Here is a 21,802-nt window from a genome sequence, read left to right on the forward strand (position 1 = left end):
CATTCCAACAATTGAGTGAAATTTGAGTCAATGCTGCAAATAGCCCAGTGGCGCCTATTCCAGCTCATATCAACAGAAAGTAAACGAGTAGGTAAGTAGAAATTAAACAACAGCAATAACAAGTAAGATACCCTCTAGGCATTTTTAATAAAAGCAAAACATTGAGGTATTATTTCTGAAATATACCAAGCTAATATACCAAAAATCCTGAAATATACCGATGTCTATATTTGGTATATCAAAATACATACATTACATTAAATATAACACAGAGTAAAAAACATATGCATAGGGTTGTCAACCAAAGCAACGAAGACCAACGTTTTTCTTCCAAATAAAATCTCAAAAGAAACTTGATGCGCGTGCAACAATAATAAGATCTTCCGAAAAAAGACAGACATAAATACATTGCAATATCGTCTCGGCTGTTGATGATAAAGAATACATATGTTACATATACTGGGTGTTGCCTTTCCTGCGAGTTACATACATTTCCTGAAGGATCAAATTTATAATACCATTTTCCCGAATGGGGAATGGGTTTAAAAAGTCTTATTGTTATATACACCTTAATTGAAATATTTATTTTCAAATAAGAAATATATAAGTATATAATAGAAAATATAAACTAATATTTATAATTCAATTTTCTGCTCTATACTCTATACAAATAATCTCTACAAATACAATAACATATTATGTAAGTCTGAGAATTCGATTGGAATGTTAATTTTACAGTGTGCTTAGGTAACAGGAAGGTTAATTTTGAAATTCGCTTAACAATAGTTATATTCTTATACTATATGAAAAAAAATTTTTTTTTTATACCATAGACTTATTTTGAGTAGCAGATATTTCACTGTAATCGCAACTTCATGAAGATGGACGTCAAAATGTTTAATATTATTCATGAATTTATATTAATTTATTGTAATTTATTGTTTTCATAGATAATTTCAATTCGTGCTAGATTCATTCATTTTAATTTGTCTTCTTAGCATTTGTGTTCTTCTTTGACTTTCTGGTTAATCTTCTATAGAGTAATTGTAAAACTATCTTATTTATAAATAGGATAACCACAAGAGCAACTATAATCACAGCGTAGATATCAATATTATGTGCTTCCACAAAGTTCAGCCGCAGCAGGGGAGATTGCAGATGAGGAGCTCCATGATGTCGAAGCACGTACTCAGTCCAGTAGAGCACAGTCTGACGAGCAGTCAATGGTCGATCTCTGAATAATTCAGAGAAGGCCTTTACCTTCTGAGTGTACTTTGGATTTTCGAGAAGTTCAATAACATTATCCCGGAAAGGCTTCTCCTCCAAAGCCAAAAGCGACATGCTGAGGCCAAAGCCATCAGATACCATCTTATCTGCGTTTCCAGGTTGATCTCCAAAGACTGGAAGTGAGAGCATTGGTTTTCCGTGATACTGTGACTCCGTAATACCGCCACGGCCAGCATGGTTTATGAAGAGCACAATCTTGGGATGAGCCAGAATATCATCTTGAGGTAGCCACTTGGAGTAAAGAATGTTTGCAGATTTTCCAGGAGTGTTGTTAACATCTTCCCACTTCCAAATAACTCGCTGTTTTAGCTTTGACAAAACCCTGAACATCTTCTGAACAGTTTCTGGATTCAGCAATTTTCCTTGAATGTTTGATCCCAAGCTGAGTAGGATAGCACCGTCAGTTGCATTATTTAGAAATTCAGACATTTCTTGGGGCAAGGGATCCGGTGTATCTTTAATCTGAATGCCTCCAACTTCGATTACTCCTGGCACATTGGGTCTAATGGGACCTTCGCTGATTGCATATGAATTGAAGAGAACTAGCGAAACATTTCTATTTAGCTCTTCATAAGGTGGCATATTAGAATCATTTCCATAGAGGTAACTGTAGAAAAAATATATAAAAAATTGTAAATGAATTGATCTGTATGGTAATTAATTTGCTTGTAATAGTACTTACTAGTAAGCTTCGGCATTATCTTTTTCGATGAGGTATACAAAGAGCTTTTCGAAGCACGACGTTATAAAGTTGGAAAAGCGTTGTTTAAAATCCATTAAGCCATGTTCGTTAACGTGCACGTTCACAGCCGGAACATAAGCGACATCAGCTGGATTTCCAAGCATGCTATCGAACACTCCCCATTGAAACATGGATGTTGCTATCACAATGGGTACCTTGAGTTTTTGAGCAATACCCATCTGGAAGTTATTCATGAAGTATCCAATCATAACCAAATCGAATTTATTATCCTTGTTCTCGTAGAGGTCTGTGACTTGAGGATCTTCCATGACGTCACGATTCTTATCAAACATACTCTTCAATTGGCTGCGCATACGTAGTAGAGCTGTGCCTGTATCGGTATTATCCGTCTGTATCATGGAACCCATAATCTTATTCCATGCATTCTGCTCCTCATCTGTTAGTGGTACTTCAATAACCTTAATGTTTTTATGGGTCACAACAGGTTTGAGAGTTGTAACCACTGTCACATTGTGGCCATTCTCGGCTAAGACTTTTGCCATTGACATTTCGATAATCAAATGTGAGGGGCTAGGACAACTAAATATGCCTAGTATATTAGCGCCCTGAGCTCCAGAGAGAAGTATTGCTCCAAGGAGCGTCAAGAATACCGCGTACGAAGACATTTGAACGGTTTGAAAAATTTTCGTAAACTGACTGTGGTCTCTATTTCACACACTATATATACAAATGTGTAGCGTTATCAATTGACTATTTTATTAAGCCAATTATAGATTAAAATTCTCACTTGACTTACATTATTTTATTTCATTTTCATGATGACTCTGCACTTTAGAAGTCCCTTATACCGAGATAATATTTTAAATTTGCCGAGCAACCGTGAAGCGTTGAAATTTTATTGGTGACGTACTCTTTGCCTAATAATCTAATCAATATGCTCTGTGAAATGTTTGAGGTCGATTTCATGCCTTTGTATGGGTAACTAATAGTGTTGAGTGAAGGTCGTTCATTCTTTTTTATCAGTGAAAGTACTGTTTCATTTGTTCTTTCGATTTCGATTATGTGTTATGTTGTGTTATGTATTCTTTGGCTCATTCTTTTACAACATGATTTACTAAGGATAGCATAATTATATTCCGAATCTTTTATAGAAGAGCATTTCTATTTAATTTTGATATCTTTCAATACAAATAAATAAAAAGAAAATTTAATAAAACCATATAAATTGATTTAACAAACTTTCTGTATCTCAATATATAGCTAAAAGTCAAAGTTTATTTTAATAATAATTAAAGCGATAAAGAACACAATAATTAATACTAAAAGATATCAGTTTTTTAATATAACTAAAAGTATCTATGAATCCTAAATAATTGAAGTGATTACATATATTTACATTAGATAATGTTGATATTAAGAAAACACGGCGTATCAAAATAAATAAAACAAGTAAGAAAGTTACAGTCGAGTGTGCTCGACTGTGAGATACCCGCTACCCAGTTTTAATAAAGGCAAAATATTGTGGTATTATTTTCAAAATATACCAAAAATACTAAAAAATATACCAAATGGTATGTTTGGTATACCGATACAGCACACCATTCAATGTACCAGATTGTCGGCCAAAGCAACTAAGAGCCCTAGTAAGTGGGCGTTTTCGCCCATACAAAAGTATTTCTTTAATAACTTCCACAATTTTTATCTGATCGCAACCAAACTTTCAGGAATTATAAGTACTATTGTTATTATTGTATACACCAAAATTCGCTCTAGCCTTAAAATTACGATTGTTATTCGATTATTTTGATTTGCGTGGGCGGAAGGGGGCGTTACAAAAATTTGAAACAAACTTGATCTGCGTGCAAACATAACACATGCTGTCGAAAAGAAATTATAGCTCTATCTCCTATAGTCTCTGAGATCTAGGTATTCATACGGACAGACGGACAGACACACAGACGGACAGACGGACATGGCTAGATCGTCTCGGCTGTTGACGCTGATGAACAATATATATACTTTATAGGGTCGGCGATCCCTCCTTCTACCTGTTACATACCTTTCCTACCGGCACAAAGTTATAATACCCTTCTACCTTATGGGTAGCGGGTATAAAAATATATATATGTACAATTTGTGTTAACTACTTTAAACCTACTCTCTTATTTAAGCTTATTTCTAGTTGATAATTAATTCTTTAGAGCTAAAGATTCAAAGCTTAAAATTATAATATTATTAAAAAAAAAAAATCAAGTAAGAAAGCCAAAGTCGAGTGTGGTCGACCGAAAGATATATTTCGTATATTTTTATATATACTACTACTAACAGGTTACCAAACCAATTTAAAAGAATTGAATTAAATAAATAAAATTAAATGAAAATAAATAAATTTATATCTGATCGGAAGCAAATTCTAAGGATTCATAAAGACCTAATTTATTATTGTGTGTCTAAAAATATTTTAAGTTCTGCAATTGTTTCATATGCAATCACATTTTGTGATATTAAAAGTTATTTGTATTATCAATAAACAAATGTCTTAGAAAAAAGAAAGTTCAACTATAAAAAGAAAAACCCAATAAATTAAATTATATTCTTGTGCGTATTTAAATATATGTATTGTTAAATTGAAAATCTTTTTGTAGCTTGTTTGAAGGTATGCTATATCATTTCATTTTAATTTGTCTTTTTAGCATTTTTGTTCTTCTTTGACTGACCAGTTATTTTTCTATAGAGTAATTGTAAGACTATCTTATTTATAAATAGGATAACTACAAGACCAACTATAATCACAGCGTAGACATCAATATTATGTGCTTCCACAAAGTTCAGCCGCAAGAGGGGAGATTGCAGATGAGGAGCTCCATGATGGCGAAGCACGTACTCAGTCCAGTAGAGTACAGTCTGACGAGCAGTCAATGGTCGATCTCTGAATAAATCAGAGAAGGCCTTAACCTTCTGAGTGTACTTCGGATTTTCGAGAAGTTCTATAACATTATCGCGGAAAGGCTTCTCCTCCAAAGCCAAAAGCGACATGCTGAGGCCAAAGCCATCAGATACCATCTTATCTGCGTTTCCAGGTTGATCTCCAAAGACTGGAAGTGAGAGCATTGGTTTTCCGTGATACTGTGACTCCGTAATACCGCCACGGCCAGCATGGTTTATGAAGAGAACGATCTTTGGATGGGCCAGAATATCATCCTGAGGTAGCCACTTGGAGTAAAGAATGTTTGCAGATTTTCCAGGAGTGTTGTCACCATCTTCCCACTTCCAAATAACTCGCTGTTTTAATTTTGACAAAACGTTGAACATCTTCTGAACAGTTTCTGGATTCAGATATTTTCCTTGAATATTGGATCCCAAGCTGAGCAGGATAGCACCGTCAGTTGCATTGTTTAGGAATTCAGACATCGCTTGGGGCAAGGGATCTGGTGTATCCTTAACCTGGATGCCTCCAACTTCGATTACTCCTGGCACATTGGGTCTAATGGGACCTTCGCTGATGCCATGTGAATTGAAGAGAACTAATGATACATTCCTATTCAATTCATCATAAGTTGGCATATTAGGATCGTTTCCATAGAGCTCACTGTAGTAATGAAAAGAATTAATACTTGTAGACATCGTATATTATAAGATAATACTTACTAGTAAGCCTCGGCATTATCCTTTTCAATGAGGTACACAAAAACTTTCTCAAAACACTTTGAAATAAAGTTGGTAAAACGTTGTTTTAAATCTATTGGGCCTTTATTGAAATTGACGCCCATTGCCGGAACATAAGCGACATCAGCTGGATTTGCAATCATGCTGTCGAACACTCCCCATTGAAATGTAGATGATGCAATCACAACGGGAACTTTCAGTTTTTGAGCAATAGCCAATTGGAAGTTATTCAAGAAGTATCCAATCATAACCAAGTCGAACTTGTTATCTTTGTTCTCGTAGAGATCCTTAACGCGTTGATCCTCCATGACTTCACGATTCTTATCAAACATGATCTTTAATTGACTACGCATACGCAGAAAAGCTGTGCCTGTATCGCTATTATCCGTCTGCATAACGCTGGCCAACATTTTATTCAATCCTTCTTGTTGCTCTTTCGTCATGGGCACTATAATAACCTTAATGTTCTTATGAGTGACAACTGGTGGAATGGTTGTCACTACTGTCACGTTGTGTCCATTCTCGGCTAGGACTTTTGCCATTGACATTTCGATAATCAAATGTGAAGGGCCCGGGCAACTAAATAAGCCTAGTATATTGGCTCCCTGTGCACCAGAGATAAGTATTGCTCCAAGGAGCGCTAAGATTACCCCGTACGAAGACATTTGAACGGCTTGAAAAATTTTCGTAAACTGATCAGTAATCACTATTTCACACGCTATATATACAAATGTGTAGTTAAATATCTTCATAATTAAGTATTGTTTAGCCAAGAATAATTGATAATATTTCACTCGAATTCTATTTGTTCATTCCAATTTCATCGTGACTGTGAACTTTTTTAAAACCGCATATCGCGATAACATTTTAAAATTGACCGACAATCATTACCAATCGCATTTTTATTGATGACGTATTCATTGATTTGCTTTGCTAATCAACGATGTCTATGAAATGTCTGAAGTCGAGATTGTGCAAAAATTGTTACTTATATAAAGTTTTAGTAATAAGATTAAGACTGAAATCTATTCCGTAAAATACATTATTTAATCGTCATTAGCTACTTTCTAAAGCTTCAACTAATCTATTTAAAAGGCGCCAGTCAGCATTCGTAACCAGGCAGCCTTCAATACATATTCTTGTCGTCAGCATGATAGTGAACTACTTTTATAAGTAGGTATTTCCTTATTTATCAACTTAGTGGCAGCGACTTCATTTATACGGGATCGCCTAGCTACTGTTGTCGTCTTTTACTGATTGATACTTTATCGGAAAAATAGTAATCAAAATAAAACGGATAATTGTTGATAACAAAGCAAACGAGTAAAAGTTGCTTTTCAAATATCGGGTAATTGTGTGTGGTATAGCATTTTATACAATTTGATTGCTTATACATATATGAGCATCAGAAGATATTTATTGGACTAATTAGTTAAGATCTATATGCTTAGATCACAATATACAATTCGATACTTTGCTATAAATGGATATACCACCTTAAATTACTTAAGAGTTGACTAAGAAACAAGTCGTAAGATTTTAAATGAACCCTAATATATTCAAAATTTTGAATAGGATCTTAAATCAGCTTAAGTTACCGACGGTATATAAAGAACTGACTGTATAGCTTTGCGGGCTGTCTAAGAAAAAATATTAAAGAAATCGCATCCAGTAGAAACTTCCCAAAAGAATCCATGCCTACAATATGTTACTTAAAAGTGATTTCTATCATATTGGTATTTTTCATGTTATTTGCTTATTTACGTAATCTTCTTGTTCTTTATCATGTATAATATGTTAAGCTATCAATTAGCTTGCACTAAACCAGTTACAATAACACTATAGTATAAAACAATAACCTATGTTTTGTCATGTTATCAATCATGTACGAGATAAGACTTACCAATGGCTATATAAAGTAAGTCGACTACCTAGTTCGCAGTAGTCTTTGCAAATAGTTCGTTATATCAATATGGATCACAGCAGTAATAGAACGGTGCTTCTCGCTCTACTGAGTGTTTTGCTTATCAGTGGAACTCAAAGTGGCAATATACTCGGAGTATTTCCTAGTCTAAGTCCCTCGCATTTAATTGTACAATTGGCGATGGCAAATGTTTTGGCCGAAAATGGTCATAATGTGACCGTAATAACGGCTCTGAAACCTCCTGTCACTTATAAGAACATCACCGTTGTGCAGGTTCCCATGAGCGAAGAGGATCACAAACAAACAAGTGCAATATTTGCCCAATTTGCCAGCCAGGATAATAGCAACCTATTAGTGACCATGTACCGCTCAATGGGACAAATGAAATTTATGATGGACAAAATGCGGGATGTACTGAAAGATCAGCGTGTGACGGATCTTTACGAAAATAAAGATAACAAGTTCGATCTGGTTATGTTGGGCTACTTCCTCAACTCTTATCAACTGGGCATTGCGCATAAATTCAAAGCTCCCGTTGTGATAGCGGCCTCAATGCCGCCCATCGAAATCTTTAACAATGTTATTGGTAATCCTTCAGCTTCTTCCTTTGTGCCTGCAATGAATATGGCAGTCGAAAAAGGCCAAATTATGACATTTGTGCAACGAGTTCAAAACTTCCTTACAAATGTTGCTACTGAAGTATTTTTTGGATTTCTAGAAAACTATAATGCAAACACATACAAGTAAGTTCAAATCGTATTTAATCTAAAAAAAATTTATTAATTCTTCTATTTTCATTACAGAGAAGTTTTTGGCGATGATCCTAATATGCCCGCCTTTGAAGAGTTAGGCAAGAATGTGTCGCTTACTTTCTTTAGTTCGCATGCAATCAGCGAAGGACCCATCAGACCTAATGTTCCAGCAGTTATCGAAGTAGGTGGAATTCAGATAAAGGACAAACCCAATCCTTTACCCAAACAACTTGCCGAGTTCCTTAGTCAAGCTGACAATGGTGCTATTCTCCTCTCCTTGGGATCCAATGTAAAGAGCTCACACTTAAAATCTGACACAAACAACAAAATATTCAATGTACTGTCGAAGCTGAAACAACGTATCATTTGGAAATGGGAAGACCTCGATAATACTCCCGGCAAATCGGATAATATTCTATACTCGAAATGGCTGCCTCAGGATGATATTTTGGCCCATCCCAACATTACACTTTTTATCACACATGCGGGAAAAGGAGGCATAACAGAGGCGCAGTATCATGGAAAGCCAATGTTAGCGCTTCCCATATTTGGTGATCAACCTAGCAATGCTTTGAGAATGGTGAAAGATGGATTTGGTATCAGTTTGAGTCTGCTGACTCTTGAGGAAGAGCCCTTCAAAAAGAGTCTGACTGAACTGCTGGAGAATCCACAGTATACACATAAAGTGAAGACTTTCTCCGCTTTATATAGGGACAGACCTATGTCTGCTCGAGAAAGTGTTCTTTACTGGTCTGAGTATGTGATGCGTCATCATGGAGCACCTCATCTGCAGAGCCCTTTGATGCAAATGAACTTTATTGCGTCTAACAACTTGGATGTGTTTGCCTTGCTTGTAACTGTTTTAATTGTTTTTATCTACATTAGCAAGTTCGTGTTGACTGCGATATACAGAAAGTTAAAGGGAAAACCGAAAAATACTGACAAAATAAAAAGACATTAGTTTTAAATTATTACGTAAAACTGATAACATACAGTAAAATTTGTAATTATTAATAAATTTCATGTAAAAATAACATTTTTATTAATGAAAATGCATAATTCGCTTGGAAATGTAAGGTATATATTTGCTGATACAAACGTATACTTTTGCTTCTCTGATTGAACCATATTCTAAAAATATAACAACTTAATACACCGAAAAGATACTAAAATATACCAAAGCAAAGTTTGGTATATCGATGCATTCAAAACAAATTCCGTAGAGAACAAGAAATACCAGATCGTCAGCCAAAGCAAAAAAGACTCGACCGCAGCGGTCGCTTTTTACATTACAAAATTATTTCTTAAATAATTAAATAAATCTTCCAATATTAATATTTAATTTGTAATTTATACCCACCTGATTAAAATATTTAATTTTCAGTCGAAGTATATTGTTCATCATGACTATCATGACTAAGAGTTTTATTAAATCCACATGTCGAGATAACATTTTTAAATTTGACCGATAACCAAAAGCTGACGCAATTTAATTTGTTATGTACATAGGTTGCTTAACTTTCATATTACGGTTTTCAACGAAATATTTGAGGTCAAATTTAGCACCATTTTCCTTACTTACATATATAAAATATTAAAAGACTTGCAAACAGATTAGCGCTGAAACTTATATCATGATGTAGATTATTTAAACGTCAGTGGCATTCTAAGGATATAAAAGCCGCCAGTCAGCATTCGTAGCCAAACAGTCTTCGTCGTACTTTCTTATTGTGAGTAAGTTAATGGTCAACTTATCAGTAGGTATTCCTATACTTATCAGCTAGAGACGACGATTACTACAGATTAATTGAGATTTTTATCATAGCTACTACTCTTGCCTCTCTCAGACTGATGAAAGCGAAAGAGTGAGCAAAACAAACCGGATAATTGCAGATAACACAGCAAACGGGTTATCAATTGCTTTGCGAATTCGCTATCAGTTATAGGGGGCTGATAGCGGTGTGATAATAATAGAATATACAATTCGATCGCACACTTTATAAGCTACTCAAACAACAAAAATAAGTTCAAGGGACAATGCCAAACAACTATGTTCTCAATTGAATCTAGTACAATAAATAAAATATACAATAAAATAAAAATACAATAAATACAATAAAAAAAATGTAAAATTTATATTTTTATATTTTTTTCTTAATTTATTTTTTAGGAAGCAATTACTTTACACGCCAACTGCAAAGCTTTACAAAGAGATAATGGAACAAAATCATAACCCTGGACACTACATAACTTGTTGTCCATTTAACAAATTTCACCACCTGTTTCGAAACTTGCGTAAACTCATGTTATCAGTCAAGTACGCGATAAGTCTTATCAACGGCTATATAAAGAAAGCAGACTAACCAATTTGTAGTAGTCTTTGCAAATATTTCGAGACATCAACATGGATCGCAGCAGTATTCGAACCGTCCTGCTCGCTCTACTGAGTGTTTTGCTTATCAGCGGCAGTCAAGGTGGAAATATACTCGGAGTATTCACGAGTCTAAGTCCCTCACATTTGATTATACACATGTCGATGGCAAAAGTTTTGGCTGAGAATGGTCATAATGTAACCGTAATAACGTCTCTCAAACCAGTCGTGAATCACAAGGATATCACTGTAGTGCAGGTTCCTATGAGCGAGGAGGATCACAAACACTTGAGTGCAACAATTGGCCAATTTGCCAGCCAAGACAACAGCAATATGGTTATTACCATGTTTCGTTCAATGGGACAAATGAAATTTATGATGGACAAGATGCGGGATGTAATGAAAGATCAGCGTGTGAAAGATCTCTACGAGAACAAGGACAATAAGTTTGATCTAGTTATGTTGGGATACTTCCTCAATACCTATCAATTGGGAATAGCACACAAATTAAAAGCTCCAGTTGTTGTAGCAGCCTCAATGCCGCCCAATGAAATATTTAACACCGTTGTTGGCAATCCATCAGTTGCTTCCTTTGTGCCGGCAATGAATATGGCAGTCGAAAGAGGTGAGGTGATGACGTTTGTGCAACGAGTTCAAAACTTTCTTACAAATACTGCAATGAAAGTATTTTTTGCAATTCTGGAGAACTATAATGCCAACACATATAAGTAAGTTTTAGATACTTTTTAATCAGTGAACAAACTAACGATTTAATTCTTCCATGCAGAGAGGTATATGGCGACGATCCGACTATGCCTCCCTTTGAAGAGATTTGCAAGAATGTGTCGCTGGCCTTCTTCAGTTCTCATGCACTCAGTGAAGGACCCATTAGACCAAATGTTCCAGCAGTTATCGAAGTAGGTGGAATTCAGATAAAGGACAAACCGAATCCGTTACCCAAACAACTTGCCGAGTTCCTAAGCAATGCTGACAATGGTGCTATTCTGCTATCCTTGGGATCCAATGTGAAAAGCTCACATTTAAAATCTGGCACAAACATTAAAATATTCAATGTGTTGTCGAAGCTCAAGCAACGTATCATTTGGAAATGGGAAGACCTCGATAATACTCCCGGCAAATCGGATAATATTCTATACTCGAAATGGCTGCCTCAGGATGATATTTTGGCCCATCCCAACATTACACTCTTTATCACACATGCGGGAAAAGGAGGCATAACAGAGGCGCAGTATCATGGAAAGCCAATGTTAGCGCTTCCCATATTTGGTGATCAACCTAGCAATGCTTTGAGAATGGTGAAAGATGGATTTGGTCTCAGTTTGAGTCTGCTGACTCTTGAGGAAGAGCCCTTCAAAAAGAGTCTGACTGAACTGCTGGAGAATCCACAGTATACACATAAAGTGAAGACTTTCTCCGCTTTATATAGGGACAGATCTATGTCTGCTCGAGAAAGTGTTCTTTACTGGTCTGAGTATGTGATGCGTCATCATGGAGCACCTCATCTGCAGAGCCCTTTGATGCAAATGAACTTTATTGCGTCTAACAACTTGGATGTATTCGCCTTGCTTGTGACTATTTTAATTGTTTTTATCTACATTAGCAGGTTCGTGTTGACTGTGATAATCAGAAAGTTGAAGGGAAACCCGAAAAATAATGATAAACTAAAAAAGCATTAGATTTAAGAGCCTATAAATTACGTTAAGTATGTTACGTGAAATTTATTACAAGACGAACTAACAAATAATTAAAAATTACACTTTTAATATAGAATTTTATGTCTGCATTTTATATTTCGATTTCATAATTTCTTTGACATTACATTATTCTCTTATAAGGCACTGATTAGATTGCACTTACATACGAGTATATTGATATCGCCAAAGCGCTTTTGTTTGAATTACTATTTCTTATTATGTACTCATATGAAACCATAATAGAAAATCAAACCAAATTTAATCTCTAGTATACAAGACTTTTTATTGAACGACGACTACCCCAAAAATGGTTGTGGTATATACTGTATATCATACAACAATGGTATACAAAACTTTTTAAATTTGCAGTTTTTTTATACCCGCTACCCATAGGGTAGAAGGGTATTATAACTTTGTGCCGGCAGGAAACGTATGTAACAGGTAGAAGGAGGCATCTCCGACCCTATGAAGTATATATATTCTTGATCAGCGTCAACAGCCGAGACGATCTAGCCATGTCCGTCTGTGTGTCTGTCCGTCTGTCCGTCCGTCCGTATGAACACCTAGATCTCAGAGACTATAAGAGATAGAGTTATAATTTTTTTTCGACAGCATTTGTTATGTTTGCACGGAGATCAAGTTTGTTTCAAATTCTTGCCACGCCCACTTCCGCCCCCGCAAATCAAAAAAATCGAATAACAAGCGCAATTTTAAAGCTAGAGTTGTGAGTAGAATTTTGGTATATACTATAGTTACTATAGTAGTTATGATTTCTGAAAATTTGGTTGCGATCAGATAAAAATTGTGGAAGTTATTAAAGAAATACTTTTGTGTTCGCAAAAACGCCTACTTACTAGGGCTTTTAGTTGCTTTGGCCGACAATCTGGTACATTGTGCCGTCTGTGGTATATTTTGAATAATGTCCTGTATCGATATACCAAACATACCATTTGGTATATTTTTAGTATTTTACTACCTAACCTAGTTTTACAAATTCGTTCTACTAACATTACTATGAACAACATTGAAAAGCAGAAAAGAAAAGAAAACAACAAAAACATACAAAATTTCAAAATTAGGTTTCAGAAAAATTAAGATAAGTTATACTAGAAATAATTTTATAACCTTTTTATGGCAAAAAAAAAACGCCTTTCTACTCGTCTTAATTGTTTAGGCTGGTATATTTTGTACCTTATGGTATATTATTATTAATATTATATTAATATACCAGTATAGCAAATATTGCAGGTATATTTAAGTATTTTTTCTGTATATTGATTTGCTAAGCTATGTGAAAGATACATATCCGATTTGCTCTTCCTCAAAATGGGTAGCGGGCAGGAAAAAAATGAAACTAAATAAATTAAAATTATACAGTCAAGTACGCTTGATTGTGATATTCCCGCTACTCAAAAAAAAAATCTGGTATATACCGAATAAAATACCGAACAATACCAAAATATATCGAAAGCTGTATTTTGAAAATATACTATTCAATTCAAAATATACCAGATTATCAACCAAACTATTCGAGACTGTAGCATTTTATTTTGCCTCATAAAAGTATTTCTTAGACAACATTTAAAATTTTTATCAGATGGCACCAAAGTTATAAGAATTCATATTTGCTGTTGTTATTGTGTGCTCTCGGGACTTCTTAACCCCGGTCACTAATATAACATGCCCGTTTAACGATTTCACCATTTATTTTGAAGTTTGCATTGAATTATGTTATCAGTCAAGTGCGCGATAACCTGCTCTCACTGACTATATAAAAGAGGCAAATTGCTAAAATTGCAGTAGTCTTTACAAATATTTCGTGACATCAACATGGATCGCAGCAGTCGTCAGACCGTAATACTCGCGCTAGTGAGTGTTTTGCTTATCAGTGGCAGTCAAGGTGGAAATATTCTCGGAGTGTTTACGAGTACAAGTCCCTCGCATTTAATCGTACAAATGTCGATGATAAAGGTTCTGGCTGAAAATGGGCATAATGTGACCGTAATAACGGCTCTGAAACCTGTAGTGACTCACAAGGATATTACTGTTATCCAAGTTCCTTTGAGCGAGGAGGATAATAAGCAGATGAGTGCCACTATTACGCAATTTGCCAGCCAGGACAATAGCAATATGATTGCTACCATGTTCCGATCAATGGATCAAATGAAATTTATGATGGACAAGATGCGGGATATTATGAAAGATCAGCGTGTGAAGGATCTATATGAGAACAAGGACAACAAGTTCGATCTAGTTGTGTTGGGCTACTTCCTTAATACTTATCAATTGGGAATTGCGCATAAATTCAAAGCTCCCGCTATAGTAGCGGCCTCAATGCCACCAAATCAATTATTTGATGGCATGGTAGGGAATCCCTCATCGATTTCCTATCTGCCCTCAATAGGTATGGCTGTAGAGAGAGGTCAAGCGATGACGTTTGTGCAACGAATTCAAAATTTATTTGCAAATGCTGCCTTGGAAGTACTTTTTGCAATTCTGGAGATCTATAATGTTAACTCATACAAGTAAGTTCTAAGATCGATTTATTTTTATGTGTGAATTAAATATTTAATATTCTTTTCAGACTGGTTTATGGCGACGATCCGACTATGCCCCCCTTTGAGGAGATTGGCAAGAATGTATCACTTGTTTTCTTCAGCTCTCATGCTCTTAGTGAAGGACCCATCAGACCCAATGTTCCATCAGTTATCGAAGTAGGTGGCATTCAGATAAAAGACAAACCCAATCCATTACCCAAACAACTTGCCGAGTTCCTCAGTAGAGCTGACAATGGTGCTATTCTCCTCTCCTTGGGATCCAATGTAAAGAGCTCACACCTTAAACCGGAAACAAACATTAAAATATTCAATGTACTGTCGAAGCTGAAACAACGAGTCATTTGGAAATGGGAAGACCTCGATAATACTCCCGGCAAATCGGATAATATTCTATACTCCAAGTGGCTGCCTCAAGATGATATTTTGGCTCATCCTAACATTACACTCTTCATCACACATGCGGGAAAAGGAGGCATTACAGAGGCGCAGTATCATGGAAAACCAATGTTGGCGCTTCCCATATTTGGTGACCAACATAGCAATGCTTTGAAAATGGTGAAAGATGGATTCGGTCTCAGTTTGAGTCTGCTGACTCTCGAAGAACAACCCTTCCAAGATAGTCTGACTGAGCTTTTGGAGAATCCACAGTATAGTGAAAAAGTGAAGACCTTCTCTGTTTTATATAGAGACAGACCCATGTCTGCTAGACAGACTGTTCTTTACTGGTCTGAGTATGTGATGCGTCATCATGGAGCCCCCCATCTGCAGAGTCCTTTGAAGAAAATGAACTTCATTGCGTCCCATAACTTGGATGTGGTTGCCTTACTTGTAACAGTAGTAATTGTTTTTATCTATATAAGCAAGTTAACTATCACTGCAATTATCAGAAAGCTCAAGGGAAAGCCCGAAAGCATTGATAAAATCAAAAAACATTAAGGTTTAAAAATAGAAGCTTATTAATAAATACGTGCTGCTGATAACATGACGAAATGTAATAATTTGCAATTTTTTAAAAAATTAGCAATTTTGAAGGGTGTCGGATTCATTTTGTTTATCATAATTTCTTTATTATATTAATAGGAACAACTCAAGAGTATGGCTCATATCAGAATTATACTTTGATTTTTTTAGTGAAACACTTTTTTAAGCATAATCACCTCAATTATTAAATAAGTATATGAAATAAAATTCAGAAACTCGTCAATTCAAATATAAAAGAAGAGCAGTACTTTTAATAGACTCCCAGTAGTTTGTAAAATACCGGATTGTCAACTAAAAGAAAATAAGCTACGATATATGCCAGTTCTAAAATATTTTGTATGTAGATTATAAACAATATAATTATTCTTTATATAAAATATTACACAATTTGCTAAATAAGCACCAGAATTATATAAATATATTAGAAATCATAACCCAGGTCAATGTATAATTTGTTATCCGTTAAACAATTTCACCACTTATTTTGGAACTTGCGTTTATTTATCTTATCAGTCAAGTACGCGATAAGCTTTATCAAAGCTTATAAAAACATGGTGGACAGCCGAAATTGCAGTTGTGTTTGCAATTATTTTGGGACATCAACATGGATCGCGGCAGTCCCCAAACCGTTCTACTCGCTCTTCTGAGTATTTTGCTTATCGGCGGCTGTCAAGGTGGAAATATACTTGGAGTATTTACAAGTATAAGTCCCTCACATTTGATTATACACATGTCGATGGCAAAAGTGTTGGCTGAAAATGGTCATAATGTGACTGTGGTAACAGCTCTAAAACCTTCTGTCAATCACAAAGATATCACTGTAGTGCAGATTCCTTTGACCGATGAGGAGCACAAAAGAATGAATGCAACAATGTCACAACTTGCCAGCCAAAACAACGGTAATATGGTTATTTCCATGTTTCGTTCAATGGGTCGTATGCAATTTATGATGGACAAAATGCGGGATATAATGAAACATCAGCGAGTGAAGGATCTTTATGAAAACAAGGACAACAAGTTCGATTTAGTATTGTTGGGCTACTTCCTCAATACTTATCAATTGGGAATTGCACACAAATTAAGAGCTCCCATTGTGATAGCAGCCTCTATGCCGCCCAATGAATTATTTAAAAGTATTGTGGGGAATCCCTCAGCAGCTTCATTTGTTCCTGTAATGAATATGGCAGTCGAAAGGGGTGAGGTGATGACGTTTGTGCAACGAATTCAAAGTTTCTTCACAAATATTGCCATGGAAGTATTTATTGCAATTGTTGAGAACTATAACGCCAACTCCTACAAGTAAGCCGAAATTCTTTTAAGTCTAGTAAGCTTATTAACTATTTTATATTATTTGCAGAGAGATCTATGGCGACAATCCAAATATGCCCGCCTTTGAAGACTTGGGTAAAAATGTGTCGCTCGCTTTTTTCACCTCACATGCACTCAGTGAAGGACCCATTAGACCAAATGTTCCAGCAGTTATCGAAGTAGGTGGAATTCAGATAAAGGACAAACCGAATCCGTTACCCAAACAACTTTCCGAGTTCCTAAGCAATGCTGACAATGGTGCTATTCTGCTATCCTTGGGATCCAATGTGAAAAGCTCACATTTAAAATCTGACGCAAATAACAAAATATTCAATGTGTTTCGAAGCTGAAACAACGTATCATTTGGAAATGGGAAGACCTCGATAATACTCCCGGCAAATCGGATAATATTCTATACTCGAAGTGGCTGCCTCAAGATGATATTTTGGCCCATCCTAATATTACACTCTTTATCACACATGCGGGAAAAGGAGGCATAACAGAGGCGCAGTATCATGGAAAACCAATGTTGGCGCTTCCTATATGTGCTGATCAACCAAGCAATGCTTTGAGAATGGTGAAAGATGGATTTGGTCTCAGTTTGAGTCTGCTGACGCTTGAGGAAGAGCCCTTCAAAGAGAGTCTGACTGAACTGCTGGAGAATCCACAGTATACACACAAAGTAAAGACTTTCTCCGCTTTATATAGGGACAGACCTATGTCTGCTCGAGAGAGTGTTCTTTACTGGTGCGAGTATGTGATGCGACATCATGGTGCTGCTCATCTGCAGAGTCCGTTGTTGAAAATGAATTTCATAGCGGCCAACAACTTGGATGTTTTCGCATTGCTTGTGACTATTTTAATTGTTTTTATCTACATTATCAAATTTGTGCTGACTGCGATAATAAGAAAGCTCAGGGGTAAACCGAAAAATACTGATAAAATAAAAAAGCATTAGGTTTGAGCATATACCTAAGCGAGACGTCTATCAATAAATATGTGCAATTGATAAAATGATTAGATAACATAATTTGTTGCCTGTACTTAAATAAACCAATTGGTACATTCAGCAGAAACCAAGGAGTTTAAAATATACAATTGATAACCAATGGAAAATGAAAGTTGTTTGTTGAAAATGTTTGTTCGACTCTATTTAGTTAATTTTTGATGAGTATTATAAATTAAATTCATGTGAAAGTCTTAATCTCTACAATAGATTTTTATTTGAATACTTATAACATTTTATATACTTAAAAATATGATTTCTTTAATGCACTTATCATTTTATAAAATAAGCACAACAGCTATACAAATAGATTAGAAATCATAACCCTGGTCAATGTATAATTTGTTATCCGTTAAACAATTTCACCGCTGATTTTGGAACTTGCGTTATTTAGTCTTATCAGTCAGGTACGCGATAAGTTTTATCAAAGTTTATAAAAGGTAAGTGAACTGCCGAAATTGCAGTTGTCTTTGCAAATGTTTTGAAATATCAACATGGATCGCGGCAGTCACCGAACCGTTCTACTCGCTCTACTGAGTGTATTATTTATCAGCGGCTGTCAAGGTGGAAATATACTCGGAGTATTTACGAGTCTAAATCCCTCACATTTGATTATACACATGTCGATGGCAAAAGTTTTGGCTGAGAATGGTCATAATGTAACCGTAATTACGGCTCTGAAACCCGCCGTGAATCATAAGAATATCACTGTAGTGCAGATTCCCTTGAGCGAGGAGGATCACAAACAAATGAGTGCAACAATGGCTCAATTTGCCAGCCAAGACAATAGTAATATGTTTGGCGCCATGTTCGGTTTAATGGGTCGTTTGAAATTCATGATGGCGAAAATGCGGGATATATTGAAAGATCAGCGTGTCAAGGATCTCTATGAGAACAAGAACAACAAGTTTGATCTAGTTATATTGGGATACTTCTTCAACACTTATCAATTGGGAATTGCACACAAATTAAAAGCTCCCGTTGTTATAGCCGCCACTACGCCGCCTAATGAAATGTTTAATAGCGTTGTTGGCAATCCCTCAGCAGCTTCCTTTGTGCCGGCAATGAATATGGCAGTCGAAAGAGGTCAAACTATGACGTTTGTGCAAAGAATTCAAAACTTCCCTACAAATATTGTAATTAAAGTATTTTTTGGAATTCTGGAGAACAATAATACGAACACATACAAGTAAGTTGAAATACTATTTAGTCCGTTTATTTTTTAATTATTTTTTATTTGATATTCGTTACAGAGACATATATAGCGACGTTTCCACAATGCCAGCCTTTAAAGAGTTAGTCAAGAATGTATCGCTCACTTTCTTCACTTCTTATGCACTCAGCGAAGGACCCATTAGACCAAATGTTCCAGCAGTTATTGAAGTGGGTGGCATTCAGATTAAAGACAAACCGAATCCGTTCCCCAAACAGATTGCGGAGTTTCTCAAAAAAGCTGACAATGGTGCTATTCTCTTATCGTTGGGATCCAATGTGAAAAGCTCACATTTAAAATCCGACACAAACATCAAAATATTTAATGTATTGTCGCAGCTGAAACAACGAGTCATTTGGAAATGGGAAGACCTCGATAATACTCCTGGTAAATCGGATAATATTCTATACTCGAAGTGGCTGCCTCAAGATGATATTTTGTCCCATCCTAACATTACACTCTTCATCACACATGCGTGAAAAGGAGGCATTACAGAGGCGCAGTATCATGGAAAACCAATGTTGGCGCTTCCCATATTTGGTGATCAGCCTAGCAATGCTTTAAAAATGGTGAAAGATGGATTCGGTCTCAGTTTGAGTCTGCTGACTCTCGAAGAACAGTCTTTTAAAGAGAGTCTGACTGAACTGCTGGAGAATCCACAGTATACACATAAAGTAAAGACCTTCTCCACTTTATATAGGGATAGACCTATGTCTGCTCGAGAAAGTGTTCTTTACTGGTCTGAGTATGTTATGCGTCATCATGGTGCTGCTCACCTTCAGAGTCCGTTGCTGAGAATGAATTTCATAGCCGCCAACAATTTAGATGTTTTCGCATTGTTTGTGACGATTATAATAGTTTTTATCTACATTAGCAAATTTGTGTTGACTGCGATAGTTAGAAAGCTAAAAGGAAAACCGAAAAGTACTGATAAAATAAAAAAAAACATTAGGTCTAGTCATTGCTTATCAACTGACAACATGATAATTTGTATTAAAAGTATTAACTTTGATTTATATTTTTGATGTGTCGATTAATTTTATATTTCATAATTTCTTTATAATATTAATAATGGGTACATTTATGTCTATGATGAGTCACTAATGAAATTGATACCTAAATTGTTATTGTTAGAGTAGAAACCTCATTCACTTAGAGTTAAGTACCTCGACTGTTCATATGGACTCAAATAAACCAATTACTCAAAGCTCTTGAATATTTTCTGGCCAACAAGTGAAAAACAAAGTTGGTTCTCTCTCTGGCTCGATCTCTGTGTATGAATCGCTGGTGGAATACTTGGCAACTTTATTACAGAAATTCTCAAAATACTTTTGCACGTCGCAATTTTGTAGTCTAGGTTTATATATTTCCCACACACACACACATACACACTCGGGCATGATTGAAAAAAAAATACAAAAAACGAACGTTGAAAATTCTTCAAACTACCCAACGAGAACGCAGTGAGTACTCAGCACTGAGCACGGAGCAATGGAAACAAAATAACATTTAGCAATAAGCAAATTTCAATTGAAATAGCAAACGGAAAAGGCATGCGAAATACTTCCCTTTCCTCTTTCCACACGCCCGTTGAAACATTGGTTTTAGATACTTTTGCTTTGGTTTTTATTCGTTCGTTGAAAAGTATCTCAGAAATCTGCTCAATTGTTTTGTATCTTTTTAGTATGGAAATAGCAATTGTACTAGAGTGCTAGAGAGAACACCAATAAACTGAGCGAAAGTCTTGCAGCATCTAAAGTCTTTGTTTCGGGCTTCAATAGTGCATCCTTCGTTTTGCATTTGCATTTTGATTTATGCAAAATATTTTGCAATTAATATGTTATGCTCAACGCTATTAATTTTCCATTTTTATTCAAGTTTTTAAACGAATGTATTGAGTTTTGTATGAATAAAAAACTATATTAAATATTTATAAATGAAAATGCGCTTTACACTTAGTTGAAAATTTTTCATTGCCAGCAGCAAATGGCAAACAACGTTGGAGAAAAGGTGCAAAAAAAGAATAAACATTAAATTTGCCAGCTCTGTAAGCCCGCAAACAATTTCATCTGATGAAAATTTTCGGTTTTTCCGAAAATTGCATTGAATATTAAATACCCTGTTTAAGCAATAGAACAATACTATTTTTTTTAATTTATTAAATGTATAAGTCAAATCATTGATGTGAATTTTTTTTTACCCATGAGAAGATTCATTTTCTGTTTCTGATATTGATCGTCGTTGAATACATTTTCATACAAATGCTCTCCAAATATTTATCTTTGCTTTAATTTACTTAATTGCATTATTCTCCTCTT

General features: G+C 35.5%; 6 protein-coding genes across 6 annotated transcripts; 4 read left to right on the forward strand and 2 right to left on the reverse strand.

Annotated features, from left to right (window-relative positions):
- Positions 1 to 953: 953 nt before the first annotated feature.
- On the reverse strand, positions 954 to 2,687 carry LOC133850838 (UDP-glucosyltransferase 2-like). The gene is made up of 2 exons (XM_062287066.1): positions 1,970 to 2,687; positions 954 to 1,894 (listed from the first exon to the last, which is right to left on the reverse strand). The coding sequence occupies exons 1-2, from the start codon at positions 2,653 to 2,655 to the stop codon at positions 982 to 984; spliced, it is 1,599 nt and encodes a 532-aa protein (XP_062143050.1). The 5' UTR covers positions 2,656 to 2,687; the 3' UTR covers positions 954 to 981.
- Positions 2,688 to 4,609: 1,922 nt separating this feature from the next.
- Positions 4,610 to 6,351, reverse strand: LOC133850712 (UDP-glucosyltransferase 2-like). The gene is made up of 2 exons (XM_062286876.1): positions 5,639 to 6,351; positions 4,610 to 5,579 (listed from the first exon to the last, which is right to left on the reverse strand). The coding sequence occupies exons 1-2, from the start codon at positions 6,319 to 6,321 to the stop codon at positions 4,667 to 4,669; spliced, it is 1,596 nt and encodes a 531-aa protein (XP_062142860.1). The 5' UTR covers positions 6,322 to 6,351; the 3' UTR covers positions 4,610 to 4,666.
- A 1,260-nt stretch (positions 6,352 to 7,611) lies between these two features.
- On the forward strand, positions 7,612 to 9,318 carry LOC133850463 (UDP-glucosyltransferase 2-like). Its single transcript, XM_062286567.1, has 2 exons — positions 7,612 to 8,323; positions 8,384 to 9,318. Exons 1-2 carry the CDS (start codon positions 7,629 to 7,631, stop codon positions 9,291 to 9,293), a joined length of 1,605 nt encoding a protein of 534 aa, XP_062142551.1. The 5' UTR covers positions 7,612 to 7,628; the 3' UTR covers positions 9,294 to 9,318.
- A 1,380-nt stretch (positions 9,319 to 10,698) lies between these two features.
- LOC133835631 (UDP-glucosyltransferase 2-like) lies at positions 10,699 to 12,666 on the forward strand. The gene is made up of 2 exons (XM_062265658.1): positions 10,699 to 11,431; positions 11,491 to 12,666. The coding sequence occupies exons 1-2, from the start codon at positions 10,737 to 10,739 to the stop codon at positions 12,398 to 12,400; spliced, it is 1,605 nt and encodes a 534-aa protein (XP_062121642.1). The 5' UTR covers positions 10,699 to 10,736; the 3' UTR covers positions 12,401 to 12,666.
- A 1,534-nt stretch (positions 12,667 to 14,200) lies between these two features.
- Positions 14,201 to 18,277, forward strand: LOC133847828 (uncharacterized). The gene is given in 5 exon segments (XM_062283075.1): positions 14,201 to 14,943; positions 15,003 to 15,909; positions 16,505 to 17,256; positions 17,315 to 17,601; positions 17,604 to 18,277. Coding segments are annotated over 5 exon segments (3,261 nt in total). The 5' UTR covers positions 14,201 to 14,248; the 3' UTR covers positions 18,224 to 18,277.
- Positions 18,278 to 18,750: 473 nt separating this feature from the next.
- On the forward strand, positions 18,751 to 21,047 carry LOC133850595 (UDP-glucosyltransferase 2-like). The gene is given in 2 exon segments (XM_062286721.1): positions 18,751 to 19,460; positions 19,525 to 21,047. Coding segments are annotated over 2 exon segments (1,680 nt in total). The 5' UTR covers positions 18,751 to 18,765; the 3' UTR covers positions 20,510 to 21,047.
- The last annotated feature ends 755 nt before the right edge of the window (positions 21,048 to 21,802 follow it).

This window comes from Drosophila sulfurigaster, chromosome 2L (assembly GCF_023558435.1).
Source record: "Drosophila sulfurigaster albostrigata strain 15112-1811.04 chromosome 2L, ASM2355843v2, whole genome shotgun sequence".
In the NCBI taxonomy this organism is placed as follows: Eukaryota; Metazoa; Arthropoda; class Insecta; order Diptera; family Drosophilidae; genus Drosophila; species Drosophila sulfurigaster.

Excerpts from the sequence above, each read along its gene's own strand:
- LOC133835631 (XM_062265658.1), top strand. The coding sequence starts at position 10,737 with ATGGATCGCAGCAGTATTCGAACCGTCCTGCTCGCTCTACTGAGTGTT. Across the intron at positions 11,432-11,490 it reads TATAATGCCAACACATATAA|AGAGGTATATGGCGACGATC; the intron begins GTAAGTTTTAGA and ends TCTTCCATGCAG.
- LOC133850463 (XM_062286567.1), top strand. The coding sequence starts at position 7,629 with ATGGATCACAGCAGTAATAGAACGGTGCTTCTCGCTCTACTGAGTGTT. Across the intron at positions 8,324-8,383 it reads TATAATGCAAACACATACAA|AGAAGTTTTTGGCGATGATC; the intron begins GTAAGTTCAAAT and ends TTTTCATTACAG.
- LOC133850712 (XM_062286876.1), bottom strand. The coding sequence starts at position 6,321 with ATGTCTTCGTACGGGGTAATCTTAGCGCTCCTTGGAGCAATACTTATC. Across the intron at positions 5,580-5,638 it reads GATAATGCCGAGGCTTACTA|TGAGCTCTATGGAAACGATC; the intron begins GTAAGTATTATC and ends TCATTACTACAG.
- LOC133850838 (XM_062287066.1), bottom strand. The coding sequence starts at position 2,655 with ATGTCTTCGTACGCGGTATTCTTGACGCTCCTTGGAGCAATACTTCTC. Across the intron at positions 1,895-1,969 it reads GATAATGCCGAAGCTTACTA|TTACCTCTATGGAAATGATT; the intron begins GTAAGTACTATT and ends TTTTTTCTACAG.